The sequence below is a fragment of the Micropterus salmoides genome, unplaced genomic scaffold (assembly GCF_014851395.1).
Source record: "Micropterus salmoides isolate LMB-PRFRI ecotype aquatic unplaced genomic scaffold, ASM1485139v1 Ms_hic_scaffold_12, whole genome shotgun sequence".
Lineage (NCBI taxonomy): Eukaryota > Metazoa > Chordata > Actinopteri > Centrarchiformes > Centrarchidae > Micropterus > Micropterus salmoides.
In genome coordinates this window covers 17,528,667-17,555,860 of record NW_024040263.1, presented here as the reverse complement: position 1 = coordinate 17,555,860, position 27,194 = coordinate 17,528,667, and the positions used below count along the sequence as shown (strand labels likewise).

The 27,194-nt window shown below is 41.1% G+C and overlaps 1 protein-coding gene across 2 annotated transcripts in view; it reads left to right on the top strand.

Annotated features, from left to right (window-relative positions):
- The window catches only part of ntn1a (netrin 1a), a 65,251-nt gene that overhangs the window by 34,252 nt on the left and 3,805 nt on the right, over nucleotides 1-27,194 (top strand). For both annotated transcript variants that reach the window (XM_038713789.1, XM_038713788.1), the window contains exons 4-6: nucleotides 8,220-8,369; nucleotides 13,219-13,272; nucleotides 21,090-21,164. In XM_038713789.1, the coding sequence (XP_038569717.1) occupies nucleotides 8,220-8,369; nucleotides 13,219-13,272; nucleotides 21,090-21,164 (279 nt within the window). The remainder of the gene's footprint in view (nucleotides 1-8,219; nucleotides 8,370-13,218; nucleotides 13,273-21,089; nucleotides 21,165-27,194) is intronic.

The following is a 27,194-nucleotide window of genomic DNA, read 5'->3' as shown; positions in this document are numbered from 1 at the left end:
TGATTGGAATTCTTTAAAATTTCAATTGCATACCAAGCTTAAGATAGTAGAAGAAGTCAGTCCACCAAGGGAAAGATTTTAACATACATATTGTAAAACAAACCAACTGAAATATTGCTCTTCAAACTTTCATCAAAATATTTATCAAGATATGCATAGCAACACTTACATACTCAATACCAGCCACTACTGAGATTATTTAAATCTGATATGAAACAGTTTTAGATGAATTACAGGAAGTGGAGGAAGCCAGCTGCCTTTTCATTCCTGAGCCTGTTTCGCCCTTGTCTCCTTCTGTCAGCGGAGATGAGTTGGGGGGTCTCTTGGGATTGTGGAGGTCTTGGTGGTATGGGTGTGTCTCATCGACAGTTGAGTTATTTGGCCTCACTCGAGGGGGAGGTAGGGGGATGACAGGACAAGCAAAACAAACAGAGCTGAGGTGTGAAGTGATCCCCGGTGCAGGTCAGAGACAAATTAGAACCAAGGACGATCGGTGGAAGGGCTGCAGGACGGTGAGAAAAGGGAAGGAGGAGACAAAGCGAAACTCAGGTTCAGAGGAATGGCAAGACAGTGAAAGATGGGAGGGAGGGGATGAAGAAGAGGAAGAGAGGGAGGACAAGAAGAACACGCCACCCTTCCAGGTGTGCTCACTACTAAGTGCTGGATGAATCGCCTGCCATCAGCCCTCACCGTAGCTAATAAGGGTCAAAGAAAGAGAGGAGGAGGAAGAGGATGGGGGTTATTGAAAAGAGAGAGGGTATGTTTTCTCACCTCTTCTATAGCTGCAGGGAAAGATAACAAGAGCTGAATCCCTGTACAAACAAGCCCAGAAACACCTCAGAGTCGCTCGGTATACATACAGCTTTTGCACACATACGCAGACACAGGCATACCTGTTGGAGCAGTTCAGAGCGCTCACCTCCAAAGGCAGTCCATGAGGAAATATTAGCTGCCTGCTGACAGTTTGAGCCTGAGTTTTCTCACATCATTCACCAGGGAGTAAATAAATAAACCGGCCAATCAGTCAGTTTGACAAAAGGCAAGTCTGAAGAGTGAAACATCTGCAAAGGAATCTGATTATTGAGTCAAGACAGTGATTTGCAAAGTTGTGTTTTGTTTTCAGCTACACTCACGACTAATACAGCTGATACTGCTCATTAAAAACAAGATCTGTCCTCAGTGGTATAATTCTGATCCTTCATTTCCTAATTTTCACCTTTTTCCCTTTGCAGAAAGTGCATATGCCACTATGACATGCTTCATGCTGCTGTAACAAAAACATTTGTCAAACGAACGCAAAAGAACGTCAAACATGTTGCATTTAGTCTCATTAAATTCCTGACACCCTGCGACCATACCAAGCTCGTTTCATTCTCTCCATGAAGACAACTTCATAACAAAGCTCTCTGACAAATGCACCCATTTATTCAGCCCTCCAACCGCTCATGAGCGATATTCCTAAACTGACATTAACACCTTTTCCGTGGCTTTGGGCACATTCTCCTGTCGAGCAGGAATGCAAACACACATTCATCACGACGGAACGTTGTGTATCTTTAACCCCTATCCTCCGCTGCGTCTGCCAGGCTAGCTAATTGTGAAGGTTTAACCTCTTTTTTGTTGTTGTTGTTTTTACATCCCTTCTCATGTGTCCGAGACTTGATTCTTTCAGCATTCCATAACTCACTTTTAGGGGGGGGTTGCTTACCTTAACAGAAAAACGTTAGATGCTTCAGGGTCCTGCTGTGCATTTGACCACAGAATTAAGACTTATTAAATATGTTTACTTGCACTTGCTGGCAAAAGATACAGTTTATGATATACAGTAGATAAAATATTAATACAGAGCATGAAAACATAACAGCTTTTGCTAATTAGGAAGATCTGTGCCAACACACAGTGAATATTTTTATCCTGATTTTATATTCATGTCTGGTAAATAATTTAATCACATTTGAATTAGTCATTCTTTTATTAGATATTGACTCTATTATTTTTCATTATATCACAATTTTCTCTAATGCCCTACACATTTGATCTTTGCATTTTTAATCAGCAAACAAATGATTAATCCTGCATATGTCTGATGATTACAGACTTCTGCTTTTCATTACATTTTTATTGCCTACACTTGTGAGCCTCTCATTTTGCTAGCCACTGAAATGAGAGGCCATGGAAGCAAGCAGGCAAATTTTGGGTCTCCAGCAGAGAACAAATCCATGATTGGTTTTGTTGTAGAACCTCAATTAAAGCAAAAGAACATGAGTGAAAACCTCAGTTCATGTGACATTAAAATGTTTTTTGCCATAACTAGAAAACAGCCTACAGCCCACAGTAAGAAAAATCAGCTTCCACTGATGTGGAAATCTGCTGTCATTCGACGATGATGTTAGGAAACTTTGGATAAATAAATCATGAAGTGAAAGTCAAAATAGCAAGTCAAAAGCTGTGAAAAATGCACCTGGTATGGACCTCTGTGCGTCTGGATATGTGGGGCTGGCTCTGTATTTTATGTCTGTGAAGTTAAACTTGTGCTACTGATTTGGAGTCTGACAGGAACTCTGTCTCCTTCATCTTCATATGTACTCTATGCATGGATTCTGTCTCTGTGCAGGCTGATTTCCTCATCTTTTCTGACTCTCCCTGGTGCTCTAACATTCTGCTAATGTGACATGTACATGCAACCCTTCTTTTTTGTAACCATAATTACACTGCAGTGTGTATTTAATTTTTGAAGAGAATGTCAGAAATATCTATATCAAACTTGAATTAACTGTTTCTTTAGAGTCACTGGATTTCTTGTCTTTCTCAACACAATAATGTTTAAAAAACTTAAAGTGAAATGAATTAATCGATTAGTCATTTGATAGTCAATTGATTATTCATTTAGTCTGTAATTTTCATGCCAATTTTCATGCCAAACATGCTCTGTTCTCAGCTTCTCAAATGTGCTGTTTTATATATCTTGGTGTTTTGGACAAAACAAATAATCTAAGACTCCCACTTGAGCTTGGAGAGCTTTGCAGTAACAATTTATCATTATTTTCTGACATTTTAAAGACCAAAATATGAATTAATTTATTTGAAAAAAAATAGTAATTAGTTGCAACTGTAATTATTATTCTGATCGCCGTTGATGTCATTCTCATTACTCAAAATCAGCACCGCCATGCGCAATTTCGCCATCATTAACCTGTGGCCCATAAATACAGCATCAATGTGCTTTGTTAGCTCCATGCACCTTTATTTCACAACAATTAAGTAGGATTTATGTTCGTATTATTGTTATGAGATAACGAGAGCCCCATATCATTGCAGGAGTGCAATCACGTCATCTCCTCATTACATCAGAGTCTCCAAACTAGTGTATACTAAATCATCTCACTCACACTAGAAACTGACTTTGGACTACTTCACATGTTCTGCTGCCTCTCACCAAACTGAAATATAAACACATTTCATCATCATTTATAAAATTGTCAGCTTACACAAACGGTTTTGTTCAATTTAATCCATGAAATTTGCCAGAGTTTATGCACCTCCCACCTCTCCCAGCCCTGTGTAATTATAAGCAAACACTGTCCAAATTCTACTGAGGTATCCAGTTACATCAAAACAGACTTACAAAAAAAGGATCTGAGGTAATTACCGCAAGCTGACAAACGATATGAAGCATGAACTGTTTCTTTTGCCAATAAAAACATTCTTGCCAACTAAATTTGTAAAGTTACAAATGAAGATTTTAAAGATGTGTCATTGTATTACATGGTCTCTCTCTCTTTCTCTGTCCTCACTTTCTCACTCTCTGTCTCTCTCTCCCTCTCTGTCCCTCTCTCTCTCTCTGTTAATAAACTTACCACACACAGCTGCTTTTTCCCTACGTCAAACACCTATATGTGCTGTCAAAGTCTCGCTCTGCCAAATTCTCTCAGGTTTACCACATCATAACTCAAGATAATTCAATGAAACTCAAACCACAGAACTAATTTCTGTCCGCTCCTCAAGCAGCACGAGTGCTGCACCGAAGAGACAGCAATTAAGAGGTTTGGTTATTTATTGAACTCAAAGAGGGAGAGAGAGCCTTTTGCTGTGAGGCTTTTGGAAGTGAATGAGCACCGTAGCAGTGCGGGGCAGGTCGAGGAGCACAAGAGTTTGCTTTTATATGCGTAATACAATCCTCCCTGAAAAGCAGCTCATTTCCATAGGAGGCCATTACGAGTAAAAGAGAGCAGCGGCTTATCCACTGCAGAGTGAGCTGTGCCTGGTGGCTGCATTTACACGGCGAAAATGTATAACTTCACCCCTCATTGAGTGGGAGTGTAAACACAGAGTTTCAAGCTGCTCTTGTTTGTATCTTTAACCGTTTGAAACCTCTGAATAAAACACACTGAGCGTATTTGACAAAGAAACGCATGTGTTTAACTAAAAAGGTGAGATTTGAAAAGATTATAAGATGCAGCACTATGGGTGGTCTTTGAATGCTTCTGACATATATAGCTGAGATAACAAATGTCACTTCACAGTGATAACTTAAACATAGAGTTTAATCAGCTGTCTGTTATCCCTGTTTGTCACCTTTGTACTGATTAGAAACTCCTGTCTTAACTTTATTTTGACAGTTAAACATTGATTTCCTTAAGAAACCATGTTCATAACTACACAAATGGTCTTCGCCAAATAATGAGCCCTGCTTTTGATTGGTCGTCCTCAGAGGATAATCTAAACTCAGAGGATAATCTAAACTTAATAAAACCAAGCTTGAGCAGGTTGGCACTGGTTATGAATGATGGATGGAATTCAGGACTTCACTTTCGAAACCGAACATCAACCGTCATATAATTACATCGGTCAGTGGGATGATGAGGAACATATTTTGCATACAGAGGGAAATTAGGCTTTGATTGAGGGATGGTCTCTTTCAATCAGAATAACATGCTAAAAAACCTACTCCCCTCTCCTCAGCATATGTCTTCCATTGACACAGTAGTTTTTTTATTTTTAATGACCACATAAAAAATGTTTTCTGCTTGGGATTTGAAAAATATTGTTTTTATGACTTCACTTTTAGCTTTGGATTTCCATCGGGTGTGCTGATATCGGCATGTTTTCAATTAGAACAACACGCATGTGCACCAAACATCATACAACAAAATAAGCTCATGTCCAACGTTTTAGATTCACTCTGTGTCCAAAAGCATGACTGTTCGGGGCCGTTGCAGGAAATTATTCTGATCAGTAAAACACTAAACAACATAACAAGACAAGACACACCCTCAACTAGATAAACACGTCATTTAGAGAGCTGTTTATGTATAGTGCAACAACCCAATGGCACTATCTCCTTCTGCTTTCCAAAGATACTTGTGGAGAAACAGAAACCTAATTATAATAGAACACAGACTCGGGTAGCTTGGCTTCGCTCCAGGGCCAACAAATTATTCTTATTGGCACAGAACAAACCAAATAGGGGGAGTGGAGTTCAGACTTCAAACACCAGACTTATGGTAAACGATTGGCAGAGTTCAAAATTCTCCCATTGTGCAATCTCAGACTTGACTGCCTGCCTTTGAAAAAGTCTTCCACTCTCACCATTAACCAAGAACATTTTTCATTCTTTTATTTGCAACTCCCGGCGCCATGAGCTTCTCTTAGCGTTAGGAATTTTGTCTTCATCTAGAAACATGACAGTTACACAGGCCTAATCCCTTAGACTCAGCTCCATGTTGTTTGGAAAAGACTATGTGTTCTCTTATATACACACACTTCTTATCATAAACTTCTGTCACTTTTTCTCGCTGGAAGTGTTGAGACAAAAAGGACGTCTTGCTCTCTTGTACCCATATCTCCCTGAGTCATCTGTAGTAGCCATGAAGCTGAGCACAAAGCCACTTAACCGTTAAGTGGACACCCACTTAAAGCAGAGAGTCTCACTCACACCTCCATAGTAAGCCAGTCCTTTTGCCAACAGGTGGGTCGTCCAGCCAGGGAGTCAGACAATTTGTCATCCAAAGCGGACAGCGGGTCAGGCAGTCAGTCAGCCTTCAAGTCGACGGGGAGCACCAAATGTGGAGGAGGAGAGGGAGGCTGGAGTGTTTCCCACCTGCACACCATGTGCTGTGCACCTTGATTTACTGGCAGGCTTGAGGCTCTGAGCTGTGGTTACCAGGCAGATGCTCTTAAAAATATAAACTGAGCACTCTGAAGCTCCAACCAGAAGCACACTTTGCCCTCCTAAGCCTCAAACTCCTCTGACATATTCTTAAATTTACAGGCCTTAAGACGTGCTGCACTGGCCTCCACGCTGTTTATTGGGCTTTGGCTTTGTATGTGTGTGTGTGTGTGTGTGTGCGTACACCCCACTAAGCTAGACACAACTAAGCAATGAAAGCGGTGACAGATTGGTCTGATAAAGGTACCAATAGATACACACACTAAGGAGGTTTCTTTGAGTCTGATAAGAAGGACAAACAGCACAAGTACTCTCTCTCACACACACAGAGAAGAGATAAGAGCAGCAACAGAAGCTGAATCACAGGAAACAGGCAATAGAGATAAAAGCAAGAGAGTGTGTGATAGAGACGCGAGAGGAGGTGGCATACTGAAACAAACATTATGGACTTCACCTTAGGATAGAGTTGTCTTTTAGTACTTCACACGTTCACATCTCACAAAGCAACAACTGTGTTGTTTCCAAGAGTCCAAGGTCAATCATAAAGAGAGCAGATTCAGTATTACATTACCACTTTACAGCAGTCTTTTCCCTGAGGCTAGCTGTAATGTGGATCTCCCAGAGAGTGTGTCTCTCATACAGCCTGGTTGAATAACAACAGTATCAACGCTCTAACCCTAACCCAAAGTAAAGATGAAGAACATATTACATTATAGCTCGTAACAGTCAAAAAGACACAATCAAATAATATCTGTTCCTGTACTCACATTACGTTATTTAATCTATTAAAGTAATACCCAGTAGACTGTATGCATAAGATACACTATTAATTAACTAAGTTGTTTTGACATTTATACATATTAAACACTCACTTCAATGCAATGGGCCAAAGTGAACAGATTGTTTTGAAGCTGTAATTTTGGACTGTGGGCTATACAGTCTGTGTGGTTAAAAGCAAAACAGGCCAAACCACTAAATACCCCCACAAACCTCAAAGTACATAATTCAGCTTCGCCCTTTGAAGGCTTTCAGAGTGACAAGTAACACAACGTAGGAAAAAAAAATCTTTGGGAAAGGGGTTTGCCGGCCCAACCCTGAGGTTGAAAGTTAGCATTGCTGGTTTTCCATAGGAAAGATATATAACACATGGGGTGAGGAACATGGTGGTGAGAGTTTGGTGAAAAACACTGTTTTCGACTTTGTAGGTTTTTCGAGTAAAGAAGTGGAAATGGTGATAATCAAGACTGTTCTGGTCTGGATGAGACTGTCAGGGTTTACTGTGCAGACTGTGTTTAAGAATATTAATTCAACCACCTGTCCTCACCAGAGCACTACTATTTGTGTCCAAAAATAGATGAAAAGAAACAACTCTGAGATAACTATTATTCAACACCGATTTCAAACCTGACAGGGGGGTTTGGCTGTGAAATAAATTAAGGGCTTGGATTTGGGGAGAGCATTTGGAAAATGATTACTTTCCTGAAGCATATGTGTTTGATAGACCCCCCAGTTTTTGGAGGAAGTGTGACAGACGTTTTGGGCTGGCGTTCAAAGCCCGGCAGAAATCAGAACCAGGCAATTAGGATTATCCTCCATTATTTTATCATTCGGTAAACATACACAACCCTTTTCTCTTTGCCTCACACATACAGCTGCGGTCCCACAGAGCTCTCACACACTGGCATACAGACACCAGAGTCACATGCTGAACACACACACACAGACACATGCAGATGTGAAAAGTTTCATGCTAATTGGCAAATCAGAAAACAACTAAAATGTCTATAGAGGATGTGTTGCTTTTTTTTTACTCAAGATGCCACACTTGCTTCAAAATGAGCGTGGTGAGGTGTTGGACCTGAGTAAGTTCTGTCTCGCTGTGCACGCCTCCACCTGTCTCTCACCACTCTTTTATTGTAGCCACCACTGCTGTCGTTGCTGCTGTGTGTCCACCTGCACTCTCTATAGATAGTACATGTTTGTATCTCCCCACATGTGTGTGTGTGTGACCACTCACTGTGCCTCTCTTTCTTCCTCTGTTTCCTCACAGCATGTGATTGCCATCCCGTGGGTGCTGCTGGCAAAACCTGTAACCAAACCACAGGACAATGTCCCTGTAAAGACGGCGTGACTGGTATCACGTGCAACCGCTGTGCTAAAGGCTACCAGCAGAGCCGCTCGCCCATTGCCCCCTGCATAAGTACGTGGAACCAGTCTTTACCATTATCTGCCTCACTGTAGGACACTGTTGTCCTCAGGTCTATTGCACACATTTGAAAGGGAGGGACACACCAGACACTACAATTTGTGCTGATACACACAGGTGCATTTTCAACACAGCACATAATATGGTACGCTGCACACACAAACACACTGTAAGAGCAGACACTCCTACACTGCTTAAATCCTCTCATCCTTTTCTTCAGACAAGTGCTTAGTGTCCAACTGTCGGTTTTCTGACCAGTAAATCTGTAATCTTAAATAAACACACCATTAAACTGAACCTCAAGGTTATGGCGGCGGCGCAGCCTTCTCTGCTTGTTGGTCGCCATAAATCTGAGTAAAGACCCAGAGCTGTTAACACCAGCATCTCCAAGCCCCAAAGTGTATTAGATAAAAGTACAGAACGCTTTCGGTTGAATTACAAAATCAATCTTGTTCTCAGCATCCAATGCCCATTTATTAGCCAAAATATGCCCTTGTGTTAAAGTCAAAATGATGAAATCATATAGTATCACCTAAGGGAAGGCCTGTCTGACTTAAAGCTGCATAGCAAATAACAATTTGTGGATATTTGTCGGCTCTTTTGTTTCATTCAGAAAACACATTTTAATTGGTGCTCTTGCCATCATAATTAGATACTAGGAATAAAATGCTTCTGATAAATAAATCTTGACATGGATATGTATGACTGAGGTCCAGTAAAGGAATACATTAAATAAACTTCCTTTGATTCATAGAAATGTCAAGTAAGAGTTGACATGTCAAACATGCAGTGATCCCTGTGGGATGGAGGAAAAGTCTCTCTGATGATCACTATGTAGTTTAATCTTTAACAGCCCTATGTTAGATTCAGCCATAGTGCTTGCCAACTTTCACTTTAATAGATATTATATCTTTGACTTTGCTTACATCTTCCAGCACTGTCAGCCATACATCCGCACAAGTCAATCACGAGAAACAGGCTTATTATTTAAACTCAGGGCTTAAAGTTCTCCGGCGCTGTGCCGGAATTCCAGCGCAAGGCGTTTTTGTATTTGGCAATATATAAATATGTCTGTGGAACTGTCGCGTGTTATGTGTGTGTGTGAAGCGCCAGTCTTTCTCTACACAATAGAGAGCCTAAGTCCCTCCCCTTCCGGTGGACCATCATGGGACCTTATTTTGGAAGAATATTGTATGGTAGTCAATGGCGAGGGACAACAAATATTTTTATCTATCTAATATTTTATTTGAATTGTGCCCTGAATTACACATATGATGTTTGTCAATTTAAAAGATACATTTTAAAGTCAAGAAAGTCGCAGTGTGATGTAAAACTGTTCAGATATAAGACTTTGAAAATACATAATTACAAAGGCCACAAACCCAAAAGTCGCGTATGTGACGTCATAACTTTCTCTCTCAATGTTTCTGAAGCTAACGTCAAAAAACTTACATGAGAGAATGATGTGATAAAAGGACTGAGAGTTGTTGGATTAAACACATCAGGTGAGATATATTTCTGCGTGGAACACAAGTAATCCAGCTAGTAGCAACCAAGCAATGGACGTTAGTTAGCATTACTGTGCTAACATGTTGATGATGTATATTGTGCGAGACAGTTTTCACACAAAACGACATGTAACTTCACTGTTTTACGACAAACTGCGACTTTCTTGACTTGCAAAATTTCATTTTAAATTGACCAACATCATATGTGTAATTCAAGGTTCAATTCTAACGGGATAAAAAGATAAGTTGTCTCTCGCCATTGACTACCGTACATATTTTTTCCGAAATAAGGTCCCATGAGCCAGAAGCGGAAGTAAGTGACTTAGGCTTTCTGTTTGTGGCTCGGTGTCTGTGTATACACGAAAGCAAGGGGACTGGCACTTCCTGGCTACGTGGACACTCACTGGCTATTGTAGGCTGTGGACAGGGCATGGAAGTTTCTATTGGGTCAGTTAAGGTGTCACTCAAAAGGTCAACGTGTTGACGCATTTTTTGTTTACATGCTAGCGGTAGTTAGGCTAATATAAAGCGACGCAATAGCAGTCCGTGTTTATTTATTGATATAATAATGCATTTTGGACTAAATATTTTACTGGATTGGATTGTCTGGACCCTTGCCAACGTAACAAGGCCATTTTTGTCGGAATGTAATCCACTGGTGGACTACGGCTTCACAGATAAGTGGTGTCAATTTTGATTATAGGCAGTGCTTGAAGTGGGCCACTCTTTGGCTTTAATTCATTTGAATCATGAACAAATCAGCACTTTAACATGTTGAAGAATTGAAATTTACTTCATAATTCTTTTGAATGTTTTACCTCAGATTTGTTAAGTGATCCCAGTGTTTCCCACAGAATGACAGTGTAACTGTGGCACCACCTATTAACAGCATGCTAACCTCGACAACCCAGCTGTATTCTAACGTTAACTTAGCTCTTCTTATTAGCTAGGCTCCTTACGTGCTTGCTAATAACTTTTTTTAAGCTGGGCGTTCAACAACGTTGTGTTGGACAGATTTGTGCAGCGGTGTTCATGAGGGAGAGAGAGAAATGGACGAGCGAGAAGATGTGCTGCGTGAATGCGCTACGGCGCTCTGCAATCTAATTCAATTTTAAATAGGCCTAGTAAAAAAAAATCTAAAATCAATATGTGTGGTGATATTGTGGTGGGCCACCACAAATAAATGAATGTATGGGAAACACTGGATCCACTGTTCCATTAAGTGTTTGTTCTGATTATAAAAATAGTTTTAAACCAAAATTAACCATCTGGTTTCTTCAACTTTCACTCAGGAGCACAAATCTGCCTTATACTGATTTGACATCATAAGAATGATTGATATTGAATGATGTAAAATGTTCATTTTCATCCATATTGCCCAGCACCTATATTTTCCACTTCAAGCACTGATTATAGGTGGTGGCAGAAAATGTTACCAGAATGCAGGAAACTGTTTAATGCTCAAAATCTCCTGGGGGAGGACCCCCTGATCCCCTATCATATATTTCCACATTGAACGTTTTATCAAACTAGAGTACAATTGTGTTTCTTCATGTTTCGTGAGCTAAGTGTATGTCAGACCTCTAATCTGAGTCCCTATGTCCCCGTCAGTTTTCAACATAAAGTTACGCTCTTGCCACCTACCCGCCATTTTTGTCGTAAACCCGAACACATTTCAGGCACAGAAAAATTTCTGGCTTTAAGCCCTGTAAACTGGCACACATGGCAGCTGAATACTGATGAAACATTGCTGATCAACAGCAACATCAGCGAAGGGACCTGTGGGCTTCAGGCGCCATTGTTTGGCCACAATTGTTTTTCTTATATAGACCAATTCATCATGGGAGAAGGCCTCATTATGTCCAGAAGTCAACAACAGGCATGCACATCATTCCACAGATTCTGATTTATGGTGCACAAAAGAAATAAATGTTGTTCATATGAAAATCTGATTTTACAACATCAAAAAGACTTGATTCTTTCTTTCTTCCCCCAAACACACAAAGTCTTCACCTTTGCACAGCAAAACCCACCACTGTTGCACCTCTTTCTTTGCACGTGTCTTTGATACATCTCTGCGGTTTTACCTTTTGTCCCTGTATTCCCCCCTCCCTGATCTGTACAGACTTTTTGATGAGCCCCTTCTCTCCCTCCTGCCCTCAACAACAAAAAGGCATTATGTATGTTTCATATCTTCTGTTGCCATCCTGCTCCTTTGGAGATAAGAGGGCCGTTCTTCGTGCATGGTTTCTCTGAGTGTCAGCTTCCGTACCCACTTGTGAATACAAGTATGAAGGAGGGCTGACAGAATCAAGTCTTTGGACAATCACACAGCTCTGTTGTAGTTTCTCCACAGCAGCAGGATACAATGGAGAAGGATGAAACAGAACAGAGAAAAAACTCAATAATGAAAGATTCATTAAAGAAGGTTGACAATATTTATTTTTAATTAAAGTAACAATTTTGGAGAGTAGACTTCATTAAGACATTTAACAGGATCCAACTGGGAGTCTAGACAATGGTGGTGATTAATAGTCAGCAGGTAGATAGGCAATGTATGCCTTTATTAGACAGACAACAGTAGAGACAGATCAAAATTTAGGGGCAGACACACAACAAAGATCCCCGAACGCAAACCAAGGGTGTTGTAGGTCATGGTCTGTACCATAACCCCTAAGCCACCAGGGCGTCCCTATCAATTGAAAAATCCAACATCTGATGGTTTACAGAATGTAGGAAGAAAGTTTATTGGTCAGATATGGCTATGTATGAGACCTTGTGGATGAGCAGCTTTGATAGCACCTGAGGGAAAGGCTTTGAAATATATTAAGGAAAATTAAATAAATATCACTTAGGGAAATAAAAGAGAGTTCAAGGAAAACAACTGGTCTTATGTTATGTTATTAAAGAGCAGACAGAAGAGAGCTTGTAAAATTAGGGGACAGACCCAGAGAACGCAACATAAGTCTATGACTGGAATTAAAGATGTTGCAATGTCATAGTTAGCATCTTCAATCCCCGATCCACCAGGACACCACATTACTTTTTGATCAAATCTAAGGTGTTTAGTACATTTGCTGCCTACCATCAACCATAACAGCTGCCCATTTTCACAAAAAAGCTTGTCTGGTGAAAAATAAATCACAGTTTTAGAAACTATTGGCCTTAACACTGATATATTTTAAATTCTTTTAATTGTTTTTCCTTAGTGCTTTCTTATCAAATATGCACATTTACACACTGCACCAACATATATGCTCGCAAAAATGTATGGCTGCACGTAACAATGAAACTGATCTTTCTTTGTGTTTATGTCATCTTTTCTCTGGGAGTAGAGATCCCAGTTGCACCTCCTACAACCCCATCCACCAGCACAGAGGAGCCATCAGGTGAGTACAGTTGAGAATTAAATATTTATTTTATTTTTTCATAAATTTATCTATATGCTGCTATGCATGTATAGAAACACATCTGGCCTTGAGGAAAAGATGACAAGAATATTGTGGAAGTATGTTTAAATAGATATGGGACTTGTCAATAGTTTCACGCCTCACCACAATATTCACCACAATATTTTTTCCACAAGTGTAAAAACAGACTGCCGGATAAATTGGATCCCTCATGCCTTTCCCCTCCTTATGAGGGGTTCATGAATATTAAATCCATTAGCAGCAACCCTGGGATGTGCCTTCTTTAATCTCTCGCACTTTCACAATTAATCAGTCTAACTGCGGCACAGTGGGGTGTTGGTCTAGCTTACAGCACAGGGGCTTGGCAGTTTGTTTGATTTGATGATTCCTCATCTCTCCAAACTCCCTTTTTCCCAGTCTGATGCAGTGAAGTGAGGGAAGGACTGATCGAGGGAACTGGATGTTGTAATTTAGTGCAGGATTCAGTAGTACTTTTCTCATTCCTTTACCAGATGATTCGTGTTTGAAATTGTACAGTAACATCATGGATTTTCCTGTCTAATGTTTAAGGACGGCATATGACATCCAGATTAGATGTGGTTACACAGATTCTAGAGCTGGATGATATGACCTAAAATCTTACAACAATAAACAATAACAGAATGGGTTAAGTAATGGTAAATCTAAGTATGGAGATTCTAGACTGTGAGCTTATTTATTGATTGAAGTTCTGGTTTTGTTTTTTTTGATATGAGTAAACTTGGTACAGTAAAAGATTCATACTTGGTTGGTAATCAATATGTGATTTGCTGTTATGCCTGATACTTATAAATACAACATATGTGACAAACAGATAAACCTGTGCATACACTGTCAGAAGACGTTTCGCATTTTGTCTTTTGAACTCATGCGGGGAAAAAATTAGTCATCTGACATTGCATGTTTGCTCCGTCTCACCCAAGAAGTTGCCGGAGGCCCATGGTATATATGTGTATGTGAGAGGCTCCTGCAGCTGTTGTTGGGCCCCCCGAGGTCCCGAACGTTCCACTGGACAGCTTCGATTGACAGCACGGCCAAGATACTGCCGGTCCCCAACCCACCTCCACCGCTTTTCTTTTCTCTCTCGTCCACGTCCTTCGTCTCCCTCTGTTTCACGCTTTGTCTTCACATAACAATGTGGGTGGTGCGGAGCTGGAATATCTGGAGTTTCTCTGGGCCCCCTTGTCAGGAATCTGCCCGCTTTTGGGGTGTAGGAAATTTTCCTCACGTCACTGAGGGATTACTGGATAAGTGAGAGAAGGGCCTGTATTGCTTTATCAACTTGAAGAAATGCAAAGTTGATCAGCATATTTATTGCTTTTCTGTTTTAGTATTTTGACATTGAAAAGTTTTGGATGTTTGTTTTTTTGTGTGAAAACTATACCCTTATCTTTCCCTCCAATTCACTGGTGTTATGTGAAATCTTTGCCTATAGCTACATCCTGGTTTAAGCCTCATAATCCCATTGATTAAACCGTGTCATTGAACTAATGTAAGCACAACCTGAAGGAGATTCTGGCCATGTAGCTATACATATAATCCAATCACGATAGAGAGTTCTGGGAATTCTCTCTCATATATATAACGGGCATGGGCTGTTCAGCCCACAGAGGCTGAAATCAAGCAGATTGCAAGGTGGAGCACCTCGATGGACGTCCAGCATCTGTCATGTCAGAATCATGAGTAGCCGAGGGTCCTGCTGGACCACCCGGGCTTGAAGCCCAGAGGATGCATACATTACCCCCTGAGCCTCCTCAGAAGGTTGCAGAGCAAACACGCCTCTTGCTCAGCCTGGTATTTGAACAGCTATGATATCACCTAATATGTGATTGCAAACAGATGTAGTAATTATATCAGAGCATCAGACAATATGTTCCACCCCAGTAATACTACCTGCACCAGAGTAAATATTCATATTATACATTATTAAAATACTAAATTATTTTTATATAGTAGTAGTATCCGTAATAGTAAAGTATAATAGGGGGGTTTCAAACATTTACTCAAGTTAAAGGAACAGAAGAGAAGTTAAAAACAAGAAGTAAAATAAGTATGAGTAGATGGAGGGGTAGAAGAATACAGTAGGAATGGGGGGGGGGGGGGGGGGGGTGCTGAATAAATTAGGACAAATTTGAGGAAGTCATGTAGAAAGTTGATTTAGAAACAAATGTAAGGGAAAACAGACTCATAAACAAATGAGTGTGTGTGATACCAGGGGGTTTTGGGCTGACAGCTGTGAGGCAGGTGCCTCGTTGCGCCTCAGTTGAACGAAGAGGGGTCGTATTTTGCGGGGGGTGAATGGAGGGCGTGGGGGGAAAATGTAGTGGATATTAATTTGTCTCCTGCAACTGGGCTCTCCCCCTCTCGACCACACGGAGGGCTGGAATGCATGGAGAATACCTCCAATGGTGTGGCCCAGACAAAACACACATTGTGCTGGTAGGTCATGGATGGTGTGAGTCGCCACTCCCAAGGGTCGTGACAGAGACGTCTGCACAGCAACAAAATGTGGAGGAGATTAACCGCTGATGACCTGTGATGGCTGCCCTGGCCCGTCAGGATACACAGGATGTGAAAGCAACTAATGATGATGAGGAGAAGGAGAATTGGAGTGACGATGATGAGGCTCATAAGGGTAACAAAGTTCAGTCTTACATGTGTGTGTGCCGAGGCTGGAAGTGATCAGAATTTGTGGCGGACCCCTCCTTGGATTTTTTGGACATGAGTCTTGCTTCACTGGTTCACACTGCTTCACACACCCTGTTTAGTACTCGCCGACTCAACCGCGCTTTACAGCCATATCACTGTTGAATCTTATTACACCACCTGATTGCACGAGAGAAGAAATAATGGTAAAATATATAGAAGAGTACAGCATAAAATTCTCATTATCAATATAAAATGTTTACATGCAATATCCTTTTTGGTGCCCAAAAGCTTTACGACATGAATACCTTGGCAGTGCTATTTCTTCTCTGTCTTTGGGTGACAACCAACAGGAGTCCCCGCTGACTCATCTGAAACTCAGTAACAGTAATAGAAGACGACCCAACTCATCAGAACTGATTGCACGCCACCAGAATAGTAAAATCAGGTCAAGACCTCTAACAGCCTCTTCACTGGCTGAAAACAAACCATCTTTTACTCTCCGACAACACAATGAGGAAAGAAGTGGGGCTTTCTTTCCTCCTTTCTCTCTCTGTCTTTGTTGGACAGGATCCAAGCTCACGGCTCGCACCAGAGTAGTGGAGAAAAAAGCAGGGCAGCACACTGGGCTCCATAATCTAATTATTTGCTTTATTTGCCGCAATTTGTTTCTCAATCAGTCTGGTTGAGGGAGAAAGCCCTCCCCCTGGGCCATCATTTACACCTCCTTGTGTCACTGCTCTGGTACCTCTGATATTGCCCTGCCTCTGTGGACAAGTATCTTGTATCTAGGTACAATAAATCCAGAGTGCGTCTAGATCTAGTTGATAGATACTGATGTTCACACTTTTGACAACTTGTCTGGGTACATATGATTTTAGCTGTGTGGAAACTGTGAGAGCTGCTGAACAGAAACAACACAAAACATGTTTTGTTTTCATTAATGGTAATCATAATCTTCCCCTAACCTTAACCATACTGTACTTGCGATGCACAGGTACTGTTGAAAGAATTTCATTAATTTGCGGGAAAAACATTGTCACTGAATGTAGTCAGAGGGTTGTTAAGAATCATCCAATATCGACGTTGGCGATAGTGTGGCTTTAAACATTTTTTTCTGCTAACTTCGGATCAGATTTCCCAAGATGATTCAGGGAACAGGTTAAACCTTTTCGCCGGACGACCCTGCGTTTTTATGCTGGCACCCTCACCACAGGCAACCCTGCTGCATTGCTGGACTGGCTTCATTCAAATGAATGAGGGAACTGCGTTTTTTCATGCAGATATTATTATTATTAGTCATGCAGGGACCCTTAAATCTATTCATGTAAAAATGATTATTGTGTAGGAAGAATTGAACATGAGTTCTTCTTGACTAACAGACAAAACACAGCCTGGCAATGGCAATAGACTTGTGTGTACAAATTTCTGGGCTAAATTGATTGCAAACTATTCCTGTTGTCCCAGATGTAGTTGTCTTTAATTATGTAAATAAATAAAAAAAGTTTGGATTTGCCTCGCAGGAATGTGTCTTTTTTTTCCTCTCCTTGTTCATTGCTTTTGTTTAAATCTTATGATAAAGTCTCCATTATTTCTTCTGGTATGATGGTCTAGAGAGATGCGGCTCAAGAGATTGAGTGGATTATTTACTAATCAGAACGCTAGTGGTTCGATCCCCGGCTCTTGCAGTCTGCATGTCCTTGAGCAAGATACTGAACCCTAAATTGCTCTCGATGGCTGTGCCATCAGTGCATGAATGTGCGAATGTGACATGTAATTGTAATGCACTGAGTGGTCAGAAGATTAGAAAGGTGCTATAGAAGTACAGTCCATTTACATTTTGGGGAATTTGATTTAGTAGTTGTCGCTCATCATTTTACATAATTGTTTGCAGCTTGTTTAGGCTACAGTACATGTTACCTCTGCCCCAAATGATGTTGAGGGTCAGTAAACCAACCTGCAGTGTATATACATAAGTTTCAACACGGCATGTATTACTGTACTACCTATCTAACACTGGCTAACAAACCTAACCCAGGCCCGGTTTTGCTTCAGTCTGTGGGCACTGTAAAGCTTCAGCTCATATACATAGAACTGTACAGTATTGTATTCTGTCTTGGAGCAACTTCAGTAAGAAGCATCCCAAATGAAAACGATTAGCTTAAAGGGTTGTAGAGCACTTTGATTGAAGGGGCAAAGGTCCACCTCTCAGTTACACACTGAAAGGCAGGAAACAAAGAACTGTAGTAACTACATCTACTCAGAACACCCAAAGCACATTTTAACTCAGTGCTTCAGGACTGCTCCCACTTCCCCTGCTTGTAACGCACGCACAAAGGGAACATTTGTCCTCACGGTAGGGGACTGCCTGGCCCTAAATAGGGATCTCGGGGTGCTCTCAGCGGGATCCAGAGCTGTGTCTCAGGGGTACACTAATGGGGAACGAAAGGCTATCAAAGGGAAGTATCATGATGGCATCAAGGGGGGTTATGAGAAAACAAAGCTTCCTTTCCACAGCTCCCCCTTCGATCATTTACATGGTAATCAGGTGCAGCTCATATAGACTCCTGTGTTTCATTTACTTTTCCTGTTTTTGTTACTCTCTCTATTTACTACCACCAGCTCCAGCTTTGTGGCCTTGCTAACCAGCGTGTGGGGCTACCAGCTTTGGGTTTCTTGCTGATTTGGGGGTTTTACTTAAAATCCTGGTCCTCCTCTTCTTCTTCCCACCCCCCTGATAAACTTCACTCCTGGCCTATTCTTTTTTTTGTCAACCTCTCCACCCCTTCACTCTCTACCAGTATCCATTCTCCCGCCCCTTCCCTGCATTTTTTCTTGTCATGGTGTTCCCCAGGCAACCTCATTCAAACAGAGTATAAAGAAGAGTAAAGGCATGAAGCAAAGATCTGGTCACAACAATGAAGTTTGTTCATATTCAGGCTGCCTTAAAGCTCCAATCCTTCTTCCATCACCCCATCACTCTCCTCTACTACTACTCGCTGTCCATCCATCTCTTGCTCCCTCCGTCCTTCCCTCTCTTCCTTTCCTATACTAATTAAAACTTGCAGCACTGAAGTGTTAACCAAATCAGTACTATGGAACCTATTTATGCCAGTTGAGAGAGCGTAAAAGGAGCAGGGGGAAAGAGAGAAAACGTTGTTGTTTTTTTCATGATATGGCCTCACGTCACGTCATTGTGGCCTCACACTCTAAGTGTCTGGCATCGTGACAGCATAGCATGGGGCAATAACTGAGGCTACGTGCTCTTTTGATTGCTGGGGCCAGCAAAGTGGAGGGAGGGATATATTGTTGCCTCCTTCACCTCCTGGTAATCTATCATGAAACTGATGGCATATGCATATCCTCGTGGATGTATTTGGACAAGGAGCAGGGTTAGTTACAATCTGCAATGAACGTATGGTCGTGCCCTCGTCAAAAATAACAGATTGCTTCCAATAATCAAAAACAGTCGACATACAGTTCAGTATGATGGCGTGGAAGGGAGATGTGTTTCCTTGAATATGAACACACTTGGAGAGCTGTCTTTGTAAGACTTGTCTTCTCTATGTTTCTCCATTCAGTAGCTTTTTCAAATGTTCCCTTACCTCCACCATCCAAAGATTAATTAAGGCTCTAAGGATTATGTGCACAGAAAACATCTTCAACATTGTCTAGAAAATTTAAAATGTTCTGTTTTGAAGATGTTATCCAGATGATAAAGGTGAAATCAACTGAGTTACTGCAAAGAGTATATACGTGCAAGAGGCAATTTGGCTGACCCTTCTGCCTGTGTGAGGTATTTATTTGTTCACGGCTCCAGAATGCCCCCCCAAAATAAAGGGTCCTCTCCTCTGCCCAACACTTCATGGATGGCTAATTTTCCCTTCCTGACCTCCCTTTGTGTGGCATTGACCCCCTTCACATCCCCCACCTTCCACTCCCTCAAAAAGCTGCCAGCCCTCAGCGCTCTTTCCACCCTGTCCACACTGAAATAAATGCAAAGGCTTGACATGGTCCACGGTGGGGTCTTGAAGTGATCCCAGGGTTATTTTTTTCAGGGGGCTGAGGTGACAAGCGAGGTGAGAATCGGAGGGAGGTGGGGGTTGAAGTGGGTGAAGGGTGGTCTGCACAGCCCTGACTAATTCCCACAGTCTGAGATGGGTAGATGGCAGTGGTAATTTGTATTTCTTCTAATCTACTGCCGATACCATCAGCTCCATTAAGAGGTTAACATTGTAGACATGGTTGGAGGGTAAAACGCCTCCACCACAACCATACCCCCACACAGCCTTAATAATTACAGCAGTGGCCCCACAGCAGTCCTATTAGGAAAAAAAAATCAAACCAGACAGATTTGTGTCAATCACTCTGCCAAAATGACAATTGCCACAGGTGCTGTCATGATTATTGTTCTTTGAAATTGTTTTAAGTTTCTTTTTTCCTTTATCAAAACTGCATTTCATCAAACAAAAATGCACAAAACACAAGTCTGGTCCAGTTCCAAAAAAACACAATAGGACAGAAATAGAACATGAGGATATTTCTCCAAAAGGTGGTGCTAAAGCAGCTGTCTGCAGTTTCAAATGTGGAAAATTTGCCAAATCTCCGCCACACGTGTAAATGTAGGCCCAGCAGAGGAAAAGGTTTCATACACTTCAATCTAGTGGAAATTATAAAGTTCATCATGGTTTTGTTGTTTAACAGCTACGCTAATTAAACTCCTCGATAGTTTTAATTTGATCATCTATAATAATAATAATAATGATTATTATTAATTACTTGAGCAATTGAGTATGCTATAGAAATCAAATAATTAAATCAAATGTTATGTTATGTGTGTGATTTAAAAAAAAATCTTAGTTTCTTAGTTAATAATACAGTTAATTATTTTATTTTTTATTCAGTTGTATTTTCTTTTTTTTAACCAAAATTATGAATTTATAGATTGTTATGAAAATTAATAAAAAAAACAGGTATGTGTGCTATTACTTTTGCAATGCAGAATGTTTTTAGCCCCCCAACAATTAATTCTTAGCAGATTCACAAAACCCTTTTCTCCGTTACTAAAAAGCTCCTTCCTACCTGTATTTTCTCCCTTCTTATTCTTGTAGACTGTGACTCTTATTGCAAAGCATCGAAAGGAAAACTGAAGATCAACATGAAGAAGTACTGCAAGAAAGATTACGGTGAGTCAACAGACAACACACAGTCCATTTTAATGACTTGGATTAACATTCATTTCTACAGGAAAGCTTAAAAACATGTGGTCTGATGGAAGAAACACACAGTGGACTTTTTCACTGACTTGGCTCTGGACAAAAAGTTTCTTATACTGTAGGCACAAATAGCGTGTGTCCAACTTTTTGAAAACAGAAGAATCAATATCCAACACACCACACATTTTAGTTTGGGATATATATAGAATATAGAATACTTCCAATTCCATACGTCCCAGTCCAGGACGTTGCTGAGGAGCTGCTATAGTTTACAGGGGATGCATTTTACTGATGGCTTACTCCAGCTTTCTGAAGACAGAGACAAAGGATCAAACAGAAGACAGCAGATCTTCAAGGAGGAAGACAGCAGACAAACAAAAAGAGAGAAAGGGTGCTTGAGAGAAAGGGCAGGATAAAGAATTATGCAAAGGTGTGTGTGGGGAGGAAGGGTTGCCTCCGAGCAGCAATTTAAGACCCTGGCGGATAAAGCAAAGACAGTGTGACGGACAGTTGGTGCTCTCTAAGAGATCCTCATGAAGGCGGCCAACTTCCCCCACAACTGAAGCGTTTTCTCGCTGCATTCCTGTGACCGTCCGTCCGCCACGCCATTCAAGGTGTGGATAAGACGTATGACCTCTCCCCTCTTCCCCTCCCTCAGTCCCCTCCCCTGATTGAAGTCAGGCTGCTGAACCGGTCAACCAAGAAGCGCCCTCCTGCAGCATACCTAAGCAGCTTGACGGACAGGCCCAGGCTTTGTTCTGCAGGGATTTGGAGGAGTTAGGGGGTCAACTTATAGACACCTCCTCTTCCACCAATGCCTACCTTGCTGCTGATGTCGTGAGAAGAGCCTTGCCTCTATAATATGTATCAGCTCATGCATGAATGTGTCAGCAACATGGCTGTGTTCATTTCTTTGGTTTGGCCAAATAGCAGACAACGTTGTTAACCTTTCAATATCAGGTTCAATTTGTACTTTAAATAGATAAAAAAAAAATTATTTTATTTATGTAACACCTGAATGATAAACAGTGGGCAGCATCCATTCAACGGTGGAGAGGTGTAGAGGTGTAGAGGTAAAAAGAGACATCAGGATGTCCTCATGGTGTCACTCAACACGTTACTGAGTACCCTCATGTATGTACATCGCTCAAGAGTGAAGCCAGGAGGGCCTCCCAACTGGCTTGGCATGTGTTGTGTGCTTGTGTGTGAAGTGTAGGGGATCTGCTGGTACTGGTGGTTGAGATAATAACAAGCAAAAGACAAATGGCAGTTCCTCTCTTCCACCAATGTTTACTGTGTGTAGGAGCAGAAGATTTTTTTTGTCCATTCAAAACGTTAAAGGTTTAAAAACAAACATTATAATCACATTATTGTTAAAACATTTCATTTAATCCATCTGTCCACCATTAGTTTTATGTGCTACATTATCCTCTGTGTAATCCACTTTCTTCTCGTCTTGCCGTCACAGGGGGGCTTTGTGCTGGCAACGTAGATGAGAACCATTAAGCTCCTTGTCATAGCCATCCTTAGTTTGCAACAGCATTTTCAAGATTTGTACCAGACCAGAACAAGATCCCTGTACAGTATTCACCACACATGAGCTCAGCGAAGCTGATTGAAAAGTCAAATACAATGTAAATCTAAAGCACAAGTTGAGTAAGCCATAGCTTTGGACTGTTTTGAAAAGATCAGCAGGGGAGCTGGGCTCCATGCTGCGTAGGGAAACGATGCTACAAGCTTCTGTGGTCGATATACAGACGCAACTTAAAGAATCACAGGAGGGACTGAAGTGCAGGGAGAGGGGGTGGAAATGGTATAACAACTCTAGGCATTTCAGTGTACAGTTATTGTTGACTAAACTCAAACAGAGAGAACAGCACCTGGTGGCAGCTGGTTGGTACAAGTTGGTGACAGGTCACCATCAGGTCACACCAGGTCAGCCACTGAGTCACTGAGCCTCAGGGGACACACATACTGGGTGAAAATTATCTAGAAACACTATCAGAAGTAGAATGCTTAAATACATAAAAAACGACAGCCCAAAATAATGTTCAAAGTGAGAGGAGGTATTTTGGGTCCAGAAGTAAAAGTCCCATTCATTTTCTACATTGAGATGTGGAGACTTCCACGGCTTGGATGAAATTTTCCTGGTTACAAAAGATGATCAACTGGCTTAAAAATTTCAAAGTCAAAGGCACAAACCTGTGTTCAAAAAAAAAACTGACAGACAAAACAAAGCAAACAAAGTTAAAATTATTCAAACTGGTCGCCACTGTTTTATGATCGAGGAGACTCCCACAACAATAAAAAACATTTTAAATACAAATTCACTGTGGGGGAAAATACATCCAGAACCAGCAGTTCCTCACACTTTGCAACTCTACAGTATACTCAAAATTTACAGTGTAATTGTAAAAGCAATGAAAAAAAATATTAAAAAGGAAAGAAAAATGGAAAAGGGCTGCATTCAAAACCGCTGTCACAACAAGCACACAAACTATTCAATGATTCAAGCAACAGTACTCAATTTTAAAAGACAACATTTTGAGACTGCTTTTAGAAGAAGTGAATCTCAAGGCCTCAGGAAGTTACAACAGATTTTGATCTGACCCTGGGTGCAGCAAAAATACCAAAAGAGTATTGGAAACTTAAAGTATAATCTAGAAACAGATGAATTTTCTATTCCCAAAGTCAGGAAGTTTTAGAGTCAGTTATAGATCGCCACCATTCATAACGTGTAACTCCCAAGGCGTGGATCCGGCATGTGTGGCTAAAACTGAATACAGGATATACTAATACTGCCATGATGTTCAGCTCCATTAGCTCTACAGTGAAAGTGAAACCAGTAACCCTGTAACACAGTGGTTGATTTCAGAAGTTGTCCCATTAAATATAGTAGAGGTATAATGGAATTATATAGAGATCAGGTCAATATAACACATATTGATACATGCTGGGTTAGAATCCAGCAACCCTCTCTCTTCTCTCTCCCTCTCTCTGAGGACCATACCAGTTGATTCATCATGTGCCATCACTGAGTGCCTTTCCAGCTAACGTCTCTAATAGCCCTACCCTGCCTCCTAATCACATTACAAATCACATTGCTTTGTCAGTAGTAATGGACATGGAAAAATGCATGTGAAGCTGTATATCATAGCTGGACCATAGGCCAGCCTTTTCCACTGAGGATAAAAACAGTATTTAAACCCCATGAGTGTAGTTTAGTGGGATTTACAGTACATGGGTGCCCGTCTACCAAGGTCTTTACATTCACTATAGCATTTCTGCTCTGTTTTTCTGTTCAATATATTTAATGTCTTGTCAGAAATGGTACAAAATTATCTAATTTCATTTTTTTGTGTGTTTCATAATGTAAGCACTGTAAAATACCCTTGGCTACAGGAACAACTAGTCCAGACTGCACAGTGGTGTTCCAAAGTGGAGCGTCTTCGCTCACAAATAGATTCCGGCAGAGTACTCCAGCTTGCAGGAGGGCACTTTAACCAGACAAGTTTCACATTTGATGTGATCTGCCAAAGGCATTCCTTGTCATTCATTTTAACAACTTAAATGAGAATCTAGTACCTGAACGTTTCATACACTGCTCATAGATAATGATAAATCACATTGTAGTTTAGAGAATCTGTGCATTTTGTTAACCTCAGTGCCTGAATTCAGAGTCCTTCTTTTTCACAGTACACACTAATCATCACTCATATATGCAACAAAATGCTCACAAAACAGAGCCCAGCTGTGGTAAAGAAGGGCACACTGCAACACTAGCAGGCTTAGGTGGACAAAACACACTACAGTTTAGCAAAAAAAGGGTCAGATCATGATTTATTTTAGCTGATACCGATCCATGTCTGGATCAGCCCAGATGCCAGTCCCTAGAATCGGCTCAGAGCACCTCTACCAACTTTGAAACTGCTGAAAGTGACGCAGCTTAAGGCTGGGATATGCTTGCCTGTGTCTTTATGTCAATAGGAAAGCCGAAGAGAGACAGGAAATGAGAGAGGAGAGAGGATGACATGCAACAAAAAAGCCGCGGGTTGTATTCGAAAGCCAAAGAAATCCAATATATGGTGCTTTTGAGGCCAAATTAGCCGGTCCTCTCTGAAGGTGTGAGAGCCCTGGACACTGTGACGTGATCCGTCTTTGCTGCAGCATGGGTCAGCACTCACTGCAAGCCTCTCTCGACACTATGCCCTATGTGATTTTAGCTGCCAACTCTGCACTCGTAGTTGCTGATGTTTGAATAATGGCCACAGTTGGAAAAAGAGCCAGTGTCCTTGGAAGAAAAACAAAAGACCCTTTCCTTCCATTGTGACAGAGATCTTTGAATGAGGCGGTTACTCTTCAAGGAGTAGCTGATGCAGCAAAGTGAAGCAAAGAACAAGTTCTAATTAAAATAATAAAACTAGCTGCATATCTTCATGCTGGAGAGCGATGCTTAGTTGACCTACTGTATCTTATTTAATTGCCTTAATAAATATCCAGTGACAGACAAAATACAATGGCAAATAAACTGTTGGAGGGGCAAACTTTGGCCCCAAAAGAGTATTTGTGCCCAGATTACCATGTTAAGCCATGGAGACACTGTCCAAGTAAAACAGTAAATGCACAGCATGAAGCACTAGACCAAATAATAAGTTGTGGACAAACTCTATATGGTTAGCTTTTTTATGCCGCTAGCATGGCTCTCAGGATGGCAATGTTTTTCAGTCGGTCTGTTTGTCCACCACTCCAGACTGAAATATGTCAACAACTATTGGATGGATTGACACAAATATGTGTACATACATTCAAATTCCCCATAGGATGAATCCTACTGGCTTTAGCGATTCACTGACTTTTCCTCTAGTGCCACCAGCAGGTTGAGATTTTTTGTTTCGTTAGCATTCATCTCTCTAATTACAGCCTCACAAAGTTGGTCTTGTTGAGGAATTAACCTTTATCCCTGAGATGCTATGTCAGTTGAACGTAAGAAATCTCCAATTAAGTGATAATCCTTGTACTCCTGGACCTTAGCGCTGCTTTTGACACCATTGATCACAACATCATGTTAGACAGACTGAGGCACTGGGTGGGGATCTCGGGTACTGCCCTAGAATGGTTTTCGTCCTACCTGTCAAATAGGAAGTTTAGTGTGTCTGTAAACAACTATGTCTCCTCATTCTGTCCAGTTAAATATGGTATGCCTCAGGGGTCGGTCTTAGGACCCATTTTGTTTTCCTTGTATCTGCTTTCCCTTGGACATATTATCCATAAACATGGCACTTCTTTTCATATTTATGCTGATGACACACAAATATACTTGCCCGTCAGATCCACAGACCCTGGAATGCTGAGTTCACTTAACAACTGCCTTTGTGAAGTTAAAAAATGGATGTGAAATAATTTCCTCCAGCTGAACTCAGACAAAACAGAAATCCTGGTCATCGGGTCCCAGCAGATGGCAAATCAAATACTGCCATCTGCTGGTTCCCTAGTAAATCACATTAAGCCTGTGGCAGAGAACCTTGGTGTTTGGTTTGATAGTAATTAATATTTCGAGCAGCTCACCACAAAGCTTGTTCAATCATGTTTTTAGCAACTTAGAAATATAGCAAAAATTCGATCTATGTTAACTTTTAAGGACACCGAGACCATTTTACACGCCTTCATCTCATCACGCCTGGATTATTGCAACAGCCTTTTCACCTGTTTAACCCAAAAATCTATTGATCGACTCCAGACTGCCCAGAACTCAGCTGCCAGGCTTTTAACCAGAACAAAGAAATATGACCACATTACTCCTATTTTAGCTTCATTACACTGGCTCCCAGTATGTTTTAGAATTGACTTTAAAATTCTATTGATCACTTTTAAAGCTCTTCATGGCCTCTCGCCTTGTTATATTTCTGACCTTTTAGTTCCATACGCACCAGCACGTACCTTGAGATCCTCGGGCAGAGGTCTGTTGTCTGTTCCAGAGTCTCGACTGAAAACTAAAGGGGA